Here is a 12,329-nt window from a genome sequence, read left to right on the forward strand (position 1 = left end):
CTGCCCCACCAGAAAGGATAAATAAGCTCTTGCTTCCTGTTTTTTTTTTTTTTTTTCATTTACGCAACCTTAACTAATAAAAGCTGGCACATACACATCATAATAATTAGAATTTACACTATAAGAAAATTCAGATATACATCATAATGATTAAAATTTTTACTATAAGAAAATGCACCTAAAGGATAACAGAACTTTTCATATATTCTGCTTAAATCTATCTTTATTCACTTTCTGCTGTAACCCCAGTGCTGTTCCCATGGGCTTCCTCTACGTTTTTCCCCATAAGCCTCCTAAAATATTTTTGTATGACACCACTGAATGCTGGAGTGGAAAAATAGTAAACCACAGGGTTTAGCACACAATTCAAATAGGTGAAGCAGACTGTAATTAAAAAAGCCATATTGGCCGTACTGAAATGTGGACACTCATTGTACCAGATCTGCAGGATCCAAATAGCGACGCGTATGGCAGTGCTTGGGAAGAAGCAGATGAGGAAAACCATGGCAACGATGACAATGAACTGGACGGCTTTTTTGATCTTGCCTGTGGAGTCCATTGTTTTTGTTTTCAGCTGCCATATAATGCAGATTGTGCAGAAAATGATGATGCTACCTGGCACACAGAACTGGATCACATAGAAGGCATTTTGCCAGATGGAAAGTGGACTGACGTTCAAGCATACGTTGAAGGGCTCACACTGGGTGTGGTTGTTGATACTAAAAAAGTGCGGCGACCCCAGCAACTGACCGGTAAAAACTATTACCAAAGCCCATAAACCTGCAGAGACCCACACTGAGTAACTCAGGTTCATCCTATTTAGACGATGTAGTGGGTGCACGATCTTCAGGTAGCGGTCCACAGCCACGGCAGTGAGGAAGAAGATGCCGGCTGCCCTGTTGGCCGATACGAGGAAGAGCAACATGCGGCAGGGGACATCACCGAATATCCAGTTCTGGCCCCTGATGAAGTAGTCGGCTCTGAAGATCAGGCAGATAACCTCCACTAAGTCGGCCATAGCCAGGTTAGCTAGGTAGATGGAGTTCGGCTTCCAGCTTTCCACATGAAAAATGAACATGCTGAGGGCCAGAACGTTCCCTGTCAGGCCAAAAGTGACCTCTAAAATAAGTACAGGAGGTACGACTTGGACTAAGATAGGGGACTCAAAGACGCAACAAGATGAGGAGTTGGACATGTTGGCAGTGCTGCTACAAAGAGACTTAGGAACTCTTTACTCCACACTGCTTTTTTATTCTACAGCCATAGGCAAATAACTAGGTGAACAAAACGTCAAACTACTGACCACCCACCACCCATATTATAATATAAAAATGATTATGAAAAGACACAATGCGCTGTGGCATGGCAACACTCTTCCTTGGTGTAAAGGGGTGAAAAGGTGAAAGTATCCGTCCACATGCTGTCTGGCACATTGGGCGGTGGATAAACCCCAACCCAGGGATCTGTCGTTTCTGTGGCAGTTACTTATGGGGTCGGGTGAAGAACCTTAAGGGTCCCACAGTGGCAGCCCAGTGGTGTCACTGCTCTAACCAGGGACCTCTTGATTAGCAGTCCAGCACCTTAACCACAAAGCTACCCCTGCCCCCTTGGGGTAAAGTACCATTAGTAAAACACAGAGTAAGGATAAACTATAAATACCTAATTAACTTCAACTGTGACAAAATAAAAGAAATATGTGCATGTGAATTTGTAAATTGTCAAGTTTCAACTAAAATAGGTAATTAGCTTATGGTAAATTACAGTAAATATAACTGTATGCATGAAACCATAAACAAATTCTAAAAAAAAAAAAAAAGAAGTAAATTTCTTGGGATGACAATAAATGATAGATATACTGTAGACCATTCTATAAGCCTATATTAATTTATTCATTCATTAATACATACATTGCAGTATGTATAAATAAATTGCTACGAAAAAGTATTTGCCCCTTCCTGAATTTTGATGTATATTTATGTCACTTAAATGATTGAGATATTTTTATATCAAGTCAAGTCAAGTAGGCATTTTTTGTCATTTTAACCATATACAGTTTAGTACATGATGAAACGAAACAACATTCCTCCAGGACCAAGGTGCTACATACAACATATAGTTACAACATCAATTAACAAAACTGACTAGCTAATTAACTAAGAAGAGACAAACCAGATTAACATTATAAATTAACAGAAACTATTCTATCTAAAGTCCTATACAGAAAAGACAAAGACAACAAAGTTCACAAATGTCTGGATGTGATCGCCCGGTTGCCTCAGTACCTTTTTCCAGATGGCAGGAGGGTGAAGAGTAAGTGTGAGGGGTGTGTTCAGTCAGCCACAATGCTGGTGGCTTTGCGGATGCAGCGTGTGGTGTAGTTGTTTTCGATAGAGGGGAGAGAGACCCCGATTATCTTCTCAGCTGTCCTCACTATTTGCTGTAGGGTCTTGTGGTCTTGGTCCAGGATGCGCTTGATAGTTCCTCTATAGAAGGTGATGAGGCTTGGTGGTGGAAATTGGGCCTTCTCAGGAAGAAAAAATGGTGCTGGGCTTTCTTGTGCAGAGAGCTGGTGTTGAGGGACTAAGTGAGGTTCTCCTCTAGGTGGACACCCAGGAGTTTTGTGCTCGTGACGATTTCCACAGAAGAGCCTTATACTGTATACTACACCTTATACACTACAGTACCTTATATACTACATTATGTAACTGTGACCATACCTAACTGTTCTCTCTCTTTCTCTTCTTCTCTTTCTCCCTCTCCTTGTTTTTCTCTGTCGAGCAGAACACAATGACACTCCTTAGATGCCAGTCCAGACCCCTTTGCTCTTTGGTCCTGTTTGACTCTTCTTGGTGCCCTGCTTCTGGTTGGCGATTTCATCACATATAGGCCTGTGTGGTCTGCTTGGGGTGTGTGTGGTGACTGGGGACGGTTCCACTTTACCGTGAAGATGGTCCTGTCCTTGCAGACAGCTGTTTTCAGAGGACTTGTGACTGCAGACTCTCAATATTATACTAATATAACCAGAGTAATTACAAAATGCAGTTTTTAAATGATGACTTCATTTATTAAGGGAACAAGCTGTCCAAACCCGTCTGACCCTAGGTTAAAAAGGTAAATGCCCCCTTTTTGAATCATGAATGAACCGTAATTTACCAAAATTACTACGAGTTCATCAAGCAGCTCATACTGTAAAAGAACCCAGAACAACATTTAAGGACTGTAGGCCTCACTTGCCCAGAATGCAGCAACGAAAGTCTTCACTACAACCAAAGATCATCCCTATTCTATCCACACTGCATTGGCTCCAAGTAAAATTTCGCATAGATTTTAAAATACTACTTTTGATGTATAAAGCATTAAATGGTCTTGCGTCGCAATACCTGAGCGAACTGTTAGTGTTGTATGATCTGCCATGCCTACAGCGCTCAATGGATGCAGGCTGTTTGTCAATACCACATATTATGAAAACTACAGTAGGAGGTGTAGCTTTTTCTTACAAAGCCCCAAAGTTATGGAATAGCCTCCTAATTAATATTTGACACAGTCTCTGTGTTTAGGTCTAGGCTAAAACCCTATTTATTTAGCCAAGCAGTTTTGTGAATAGATTTGCTCTAGGTAAAGGGGCCGATGTAGAGTATTATGGTGAACTGGTATGTTCTCTTCTCCACTCTTATTGATCACTCAGGTTTGTTGATAGTGGAGTAACTGGTTACTTTACATCCCTTGGAGCTTCATGTCTGCGTTTCCTTCTGGCTCTCCCCTTCAGTTTTGCTGGCATAGCTAGTCCTGCCGTAGTCCCTGCTTGCATGCTGCACTAAATATACATTCACCTTATATACTAGGGCCAGGGGTAGCCAACTCTTTGTCCAATGACTGCAAATGCTTGATTACAGGTATTGTTACTAAGGGTAGCACAACCATTTATTATGTTTATAAGGTTTATATAGCCAGGTAGTTTAGGTAAGTTTTTGGCTTTTTTTTCTTCTTTGGTTATCCTTGTGTCATATACAATAATAACTGTGTTTGATAACCTGAATTATTTAAGTGTGACAAATAGCCAAAAATAAAGAGGCACCGTACATACATAAATACATACATATATACATGTACTGTATTCACTCATTTAGTGATTCTTTTATTTGGAATAAGCAATGTGTTTTATTCCTCCCATGCCCAAACCCAGCCAACCAAGCAGCTCTCCTCTGCCAGTGAGGTGCTAATAAGATGACACTTAAAATCACATTTCATATGATACTGATTTTTTTAGATGAATTATTAGTTTTTTTTAACCACAGCGTTGGTTATACAAGTGAACAGCTGCTCACACTCAGGACTCTGCCTCTACATTCTTGCACCTGGCAAATTTTTAGGTTTAACTCATGAGTACTTCTACTTCAAAGAGCATTTCTACTTCATGAACAGAAACAGTTTGGATTTAATAAAATCAACTGAGCTGTGGGTCACTCCAGCTTCTTTGGACAAACCATGTTCAAAACTTGGTCAACCACCTCATTTTATAGCATGGGCAGGTTGCACTGGAAGCGAAACCAATTTATTTTTTCATATGACTGCTGACAAAGGCAGCAAAATGAATTCTGATGTGCGTAGGGCTATATTATCTGTTCATATTCAGTCACACAACATTATATTAAAAAGTTTACCGCTACTGATCCTGTTAAATTCATACACAATAATACAAGTGGCTGATCTTTTTATTTGTTAATAATAGAGGTAGGTGCACAACTCTGCAATTTGACACTCATGTCTTATCCAGTGGCATAAGATCAGGGCATATTTGCATATTAATAAATGAATAATCCCACTGCTTATAAATGACAACTCAAGCCTAAATTCTTTCAGGTTTTTATTTGAATTATTCATAATTTAGTGTGGTGAGCACCTTCCTTACCTCTATGGTCTACTTAACTAATTAGCAAAGGAAATTATTTGGTTGGAAATGATGTTTAGTGTCTTCCGAGAATCTCAAATGATAGAGGTGAATTTTTACTGCAAGCTATTATTAAGGATCAAGTATGGGGCAGAAAATGCAAATTCCAGCCATCCAAAATCTTTAAAAACACCGTCTTAAATTTTCTACCTCATTTATTCAGTAATCCTTATTAACCACATTGAACTGGTGAGGATTGTGGTGGAAGTCTGGAAATATTGGGCAAGAGGTGGTAAATCTATCTAACACAAAGTAACATGCACACACATACAGTACATTCAGTACATACATACATAGTCATGTTTTTAGAAGATGATTCACCTAGGGCTTTAGCGCTGTCATAATCCCCTTACTTCACTGTGAAAAAAGGGACCCTCAAGAATCTTCCAAACCCTTCACTGTGGACAGGGACAATGTGATTTTGGTGATTTCTAAAGTCACTGCAATTGTGCTTACTCCACATCTTAGCTTTGAGTTTTTTGAATTACTGCTGAGCTCTGGTCTAGCTCCCAAACTAGGCCTAGTCACAGGTCCCAGTCCAAGCCATGATGAAGGCAAGACTTTAAGCGATGTCCAAAGACCTTTCTGTTTCTTGGGTAGGGTAACCCTAATGTTAACTATTTATTATTTATTACTGCTGGCCCTAAAACAAAACAAACTAAATCTTGTTCCTAATAGTGTTTGACTAATGGTACTTTTAGTTACTAACATAGTGATCCAGTGTAAGAATATATTTATTGATTTAAATCTTAAAGCACTTATGTAAGTTGCTCTGAATAAGAGTGCCTGCCAAATGTTTAAATGTAGGTACATTCTGTAAAGAACATTAGCAGCCTTTTTGTTTTTAACATTACAAGGGCCCTTTAAACTTGCTCTGGAACTGCCTTTTGGCTCATGATACTCATTCCACTGTAAGCATATGCAGAATCTGCGTAAATGTTTATCCATGCTTCTGGTGTAGCAATTTTGACTCCGAGCTCCAACTGCTCTTTATATGACTTTAATTCAGGCGCTTTCATATCACTTTAAATACAAATTCAAATTTTATTTGTCACATACACAGTCATACACAGTACGATATGCAGTGAAATGCTTGTACGACCGCCGGTGACCTTAAAAATAAAATAAAAACTATATATAAGGAATAAATATTGATAAAAAGAAATGAAATACAAAAGAAAATAAATGTAACTAGTAAAATAAACAAACTGTACAAATAAGGGCATAATAAAAATATTACAAAATATAGAAATATAGGAATATGGGGGGGAATATATATATAAAAATTTTAAAATGTTTTAAAGTGGCATTAAAATGTTTTAAAGTGGCAAAATGTCATGTGCAAAATGGCAGATTTATATAAACATGTATTGTATAAAGTATAAAGTGACTTACTGTATGAAAGTGACATGTGCAATGGTTTTAGATATGTAAATATGTAAATATGTATTGCATATTACTTGTTTTTCTTTAAAAATCAGCAAGTGCTTAACAGCTCCTTATGATTCAAACAAGCAAGACTTGCATTAGAAACTTAGCTAGTTCTTCTGCACTTAACTAGTTCACCTGGCTTTGGTGTATGTGACTGATCACCTCTGAGATGTTATCACTTGGATGCACAACATCATCTTCATTATTACCACTGTAACCTTTTAAATCAATCCTTTGTTTCTGGAATAAAGTCCTCAAAAACGACACAAATGGACATACAGTGAAACCTCGGATTGTGAGTAACGCGGTTTGCGAGTGTTCCGCAGGGCAAGCAAAGATTTTAAATAAATTTTGACTTGCAAAACAAGCAAGTCTTGGTTTACGAGTACCGAGTATCATGTATCACATGTATTTGACACCGTTCCACTTCTCACACACACACATACACATACCACACACGCTCTCTTTCGCCTTTACAACTCCCCACACCCCCTCTCTGCTTCTCACACACATTGCTCTACACAAAAACACTGCTCTGCCGCGATTCTTTTTAAAGGTAAAGTGCAGGTTCATTTGTTTTAGTTTTACTTTACAGCAGTGATTCCATTAGTATGCGCTCACATGAGTGTCATTAGCAATGGTTCTTGCTAATTTTTTAGACAAAAAGTCTCTGTTAATGTGTGTGTGTGTGTGTTTGTGTGAAATTCAAATAAAAGAGGAAAAAGGTTTACTGTGTAAGATGAGAAGGGGGAGACAGGAGGGACTGAAGGTAAAAGTCTTGTCTTATGTTAGCTTGACACACATACAAAAAAACACGCATTCACACACACACACACACACACACACACACACTGCCTACGCGCATAAATGGAAACACTTATCAGTCGGTATTTATTTTAACTTTTTTTTTTAAAGGTAAAGTGCAGGGTTTTTTTTTACTTTATATTTTTTACTTTATACTTTCATTATTTTTATGTATTTATTTTTTTGGGCTGTGAAATGAATAATTTGAGTTTCCATTATTTCTTATGGGAAATTTTTATTTATGAGTGTTTTTGGAATACAAGTCTACTTTTAAAACGAATTATGCTTATAATCCAAGGTTCCACTGTACATCTGTTTCTCTGGTCTTTCTCTATAGCTTTTTTTTGCACCAAACTTTCTCAAATTATCAAAGAACTTTGCAATGATAATTCTTTGGATAATTGGGCATTTACCTAATGCTACTTAAGAATTTTTCCTATAGTTCCTTTTGGAGCCCATTCAGTTTTTCTTCCACTGTGTTTTGCCTTAGATTTGGAGTCCTCTTGTGACTTTTGATTGCAACAGTGGCGGCACAGTAGTTTGGTGCACACAAACGGTCATCTTTTTAAAACAACAGCTTTTCACTTTTTTATAATATTTCCACACAACATTCAAAGAGTTTTATCCTGTGTGCAATAGGTAATGACATGCGTTTTGGGGAATTACAAATCCTATTAGCCCCAGCGTTATATAAGGAAGTGATGAGATTTGTTCTTCCACTTACTTGATTTTGGTTTTCGCTGCAGGTTTTTTGGAAGTCGTGGCAGATTTAAATTTGTTGTAGATTTGGCTTTGATACAGCAGCAATATACTAGCAGATCTCAGGGTTGCTTAAGTGCAAACATGTCAAATACTGATAAAGTATTGTTGAGTGTTGAACATACAGTACAGTGGGGCAAAAAAGTATTTAGTCAGCCACCAATTGTGCAAGTTCTCCCACTTAAAAAAAAATTGAGAGGCCTGTAATTTTTTATCAAACATTACATTGTAGGATTTTTTGCAAATTATGGAATTTTATTATGGAAAAATAAGTTTTTGGTCAACAACAAAATTTTATCTCAATACTTTGTTATATACCCTATGCTTCTCTCAAAGCCACTTCTTTGTTGCCCAGACGGTGTGTTTGGGATCATTGTCATGCTAAAAGACCCAGCCACATTTCATCTTCAATGCCCTTGCTGATTTAAGGAGGTTTTCACTTAAAATCTCACGAAACATGGCCCCATTCATTCTTTCCTTTACACAAATCAGTTGTCCTGGTCCCTTTGAAGAAAAACAGCCCGATAGCATGATGTTTCCACCTCCATGCTTTACAGTAGGTATGGGGTTCTTTGGATGCAACGTCTCGGGTTACTTTGCTGTAACCCTGTTCCCTGAAAAGGCGGGAACGAGATGCTGCGTGAAAACGCTATGGGAACATCTTTTCGTGTTGCCGGTTGTGAAGCATGTGTGTATCAAACACGCCAAATTTTGGCTTATATAACCTCGGTCAGGTGATGTCATTTGATGAGACGCACCTGCAGGTTATAAATAGGAGTAAACTGGAAACATTCCTCATATCGATTTTGTTTGGACGTTAATTTGAAGAGCATGTACTGGACACAGTAAGTAAGTCTCTCCTGCTCCGAAGCTGTAAAAGGCGAAGAACAGAAAGCTTCAGAACAACAGGGTTCATGGTTGAGAATGGAACTTTCGGGAAGATAATTCGGTGAGGATGCAAAATGGCCTTGACTAGCCCAGGGGCAAAGTCTAGGCAGATAGGGGGGACTGACAAGGCGTGCAGATCTCCAATCCTCTTAAGAGAGGTAATGGCCATAAAAAAAACATCTTAAGGGTCAGACACCTGACAGGCGCTGACTCTAGTGGTTCGAAAGGGGTGTCAATTAGACCTTCAAGCACGATAGATAAATCCCATGAAGGGACCATGGCTCTAGTGGGTGGCCTCAACCGTTTACCTCCACGAATGAAACGGGCAACTAAAGGGTGTTTTCCCACAGTAACCCCATCAATCAGAATGTGACAGGCTGAACTAGCAGCTACTTACGTCCTGAGAGTACTAGGGCACAAGCCCGAGGACAACTTTGTAGAGCCCACAAGAATCTAAAAAATGGACGGAGCCTCCGTTCCTCTTGGGAACCGAGAAATACCGACTGTAGTAGCCTGACTCTCTGTCTGGTAGGGGAACATGTTCTATGACCCCTATTCCCAGCAACTTCTGTCAGCAGCTGCACCCTTTCCGGTCTCACGGAAGTGGAGACCACGCCAGTGAAACGCAGCGGGTAATGTGAGAACTGAATCCTGTAGCCTTTTTCTACAGTCTTTAACACCCAGGGAGATCCTGGCAGTCCTGGCGGCTAAGCTTCAGGACTTCTTCGAAAAGAAGTGCGGCGGTCTCATCTCTTTAAGTCGACTTGTGAGTGGCGGCGAGTGCGTAAGGCAGTCCTTACGAGGGGTTGCCTAGCTGCTGACGCTTTTCTTCTGCACCTCTCGTCTGGCGAGAATCAGATCTGGTCGAGACTGGGTGGCCGACAGACTCGACTCTTCGTGGGAGAAATTTCCCGAAAGCCTGTTCATATAGCCTAGCTTCCCGAAACCTAGTGGCAACGGAATTAACAGCATCGCTGAACAGGCCGGAAGGTGAGACTGGGGCATCAAGGAAGAATGTTCGATCCTTATCCTTGATGCCTGTCAAGTTTAACCACAGATGCCTCTCTGCGGACACCAGGGAAGCCATAGAATGGCCGATAGCATGGGCCGTCTGCTTGGTCGTGCCAAGGGACAAGTCAGTAGCCCGGCGTAAGTCTGTGAATGCTATCTCATTCACGGTACTGCTCATGCTCAAATCCATTAGCAGATCAGCCTGATACGCCTGCAAAACCGCCATGGTGTGCAAAGAAGTGCCAGGGTAGAAGAAGTTCTACACGGCTTGGAGGGAAGTGTTTTTCTGTGAGGATGATGTTCCAGGAGAAAGATAGCCCACGAGCGTCTCTTCTATTTGAGGCATCATCATATAACCTCACGGTTTTGCATCAACGATATTTGCATAAAACGAAGTTGATGGTACAAAAATACGGGAAGAATAAGGCTTCCTCCAAGAACGAGTTAATTCGTTATGGAGGTTGCCAAAAAAGGGGTAGAGAGCGACGTTTTGGCTCTATTTCCTGGCCACTTGACAGGAATCTGTTGTTTAATTTAAAATGTTTGGGGAAGGCTTGCTCTTGCGGCCAATCCAATCAATGTGCAGCCATTCGACTGCATGCATTATGACTTCAAGCAGCTCCTCATATTTTCTATCCTCCTTAGAGGAGCGTCCTGGGGTAGCTACTTCTATTTCTACAGAAGCAGGAGCGTACTTGTGAAGTGGAAGGAGAGACTTCCCGATCGGAAGAGAGGGCGAGAGAAATGAGGGGAGATTTCTCGCGCACCTCGGCCAGATCGGCTTGTGTCCCCCAGGAGTGCAGCGCGGCTCGTGGTTCCCTAAAGAACGCGATGCGCGAGCGGAGCACCTTCATGGGGAGATCATCACAATGTTTGCAGTCTCCGTGAAGCCCACGGAGTGCGTGCTTTTCGCCCAAACACTCAAAGCAAAAAGTGTTGAGATCGCCCTTCGAAAGGAAATTTTCGCAAGGAGGGGAACATCTCGTTTTAAATTTGGCCATTTTATAAGTGAGTTAACACTTTTCTTTGCTTTTGATATGCTTTGCTTGTACATGTCGGTGAAGACAAAAGAAGGAATGTTTCCGGTTTATTCCCATTTATAACCTGCAGGTGCGTCTCAGTAGACTTCTTGGGTCCATCCGGATGTATTTCACTGATCTTTGTATACAGTTCCCATAGCGCTTTCTTAGCATTAGCGCTAGGTGGAATGTATACTTCGATAATGAAAACAGTGGTGAATTCTTGTGGTAAATAAAAAGGTCTGCATCTAACAGTCACAAACTCCACTAGCGATGAGCAATAACTAGAAACTAGCACAGAATTCTTGCACCATTTTGTGTTGATGTAAACACACAAGCCATCACCGCGAGTCTTACCGCACAGAGCTGCATTTTTTGTCGGCGCGAAACGAAGCTAGTAAATGACACTTTCATAAGTCATTTTCATAAGTCACTTTTCATGTATATTTGCACAGCCATTGCCACTTTAAAACATTTTAATATATATATATATATATATATATATTTTTTATTATAACCTTATTTGTACAGTTTGTTTATTTTACTAGTTACATTTATTTCCTTTTGTATTTCTTTTTATTAATATTTATTCCTTATATATAGTTTTCATTTTCTTTTTTAGGACACCGGCGGTCGTACAAGCATTTCACTGCATATTGTACTGTGTATGACTGTGTATGTGACAATTAAAATTTGAATTTGAATGGTGGTGGGTAAATAGTTTAACATGACCTGACACAGGTGCCTGATAATCCCAGTTGGGATTAGCTACCAATAGTTCTAACAAATAAAATTTAAAAAGTTACCTTTTGTATGTTTGAAACACCAATACTAACGTTACCCACCTGTCAAGAGGGAACAGAACAAACTTTGCATCAGTTTTCATGCCTTTCATTTCTTCAAGAACTCACCTGTATAACCTGTTTTTTTTATCATCCCTGTGTAGATTTTCTCCTCTTTTGGCTGTTTCTCTTTCTCCTTCTTGGCAATACACAGAGTCAATTATGTTAGCTTGGGTTAGATTTATATCCACTTTTACTTCCTATACCCTATGAAGGCTGCCATACCACACAAACACATGTTGCCATTTACAGAGGAAAGGCTGTATATGAACACTAGATATTTTTTAAGCCCACACACAGAATGGACAGATAGAAGACTGTAAGGATATATTTGCACAGTTTGACAAAAGGTGTTTTGGACTTGATTCACATCCTCTCGCTCTAGGCTATAAAGTAGAATCATATAATTGACATATAATGCTTCAATAAACAGAATGTTGTCTGTGTTCTCATTTGTAAACTAAAAAATACAGAAAAAGGACAATGGCATTAAAATAATTTTACACTAGCACAACAAATTATACCCAAACACAGTCGAAGACTAATGTCATGGCAGGGACCCTTTACATGAGCATGTGGTATTTGAGTCGGTGTAAATTTACAATGCGATCTTGCAGCTGCCATCTT

At 39.8% G+C, this 12,329-nt stretch overlaps 1 protein-coding gene across 1 annotated transcript; it reads right to left on the reverse strand.

Annotated features, from left to right (window-relative positions):
- Positions 1–223: 223 nt before the first annotated feature.
- Positions 224–1,195, reverse strand: LOC128542719 (hydroxycarboxylic acid receptor 2-like). The gene has a single exon (XM_053512693.1). The coding sequence runs from the start codon at positions 1,193–1,195 to the stop codon at positions 224–226; it is 972 nt and encodes a 323-aa protein (XP_053368668.1).
- Between the last annotated feature and the right edge of the window lie 11,134 nt (positions 1,196–12,329).

Source organism: Clarias gariepinus, chromosome 15, assembly GCF_024256425.1.
Source record: "Clarias gariepinus isolate MV-2021 ecotype Netherlands chromosome 15, CGAR_prim_01v2, whole genome shotgun sequence".
NCBI classification, from domain to species: Eukaryota; Metazoa; Chordata; class Actinopteri; order Siluriformes; family Clariidae; genus Clarias; species Clarias gariepinus.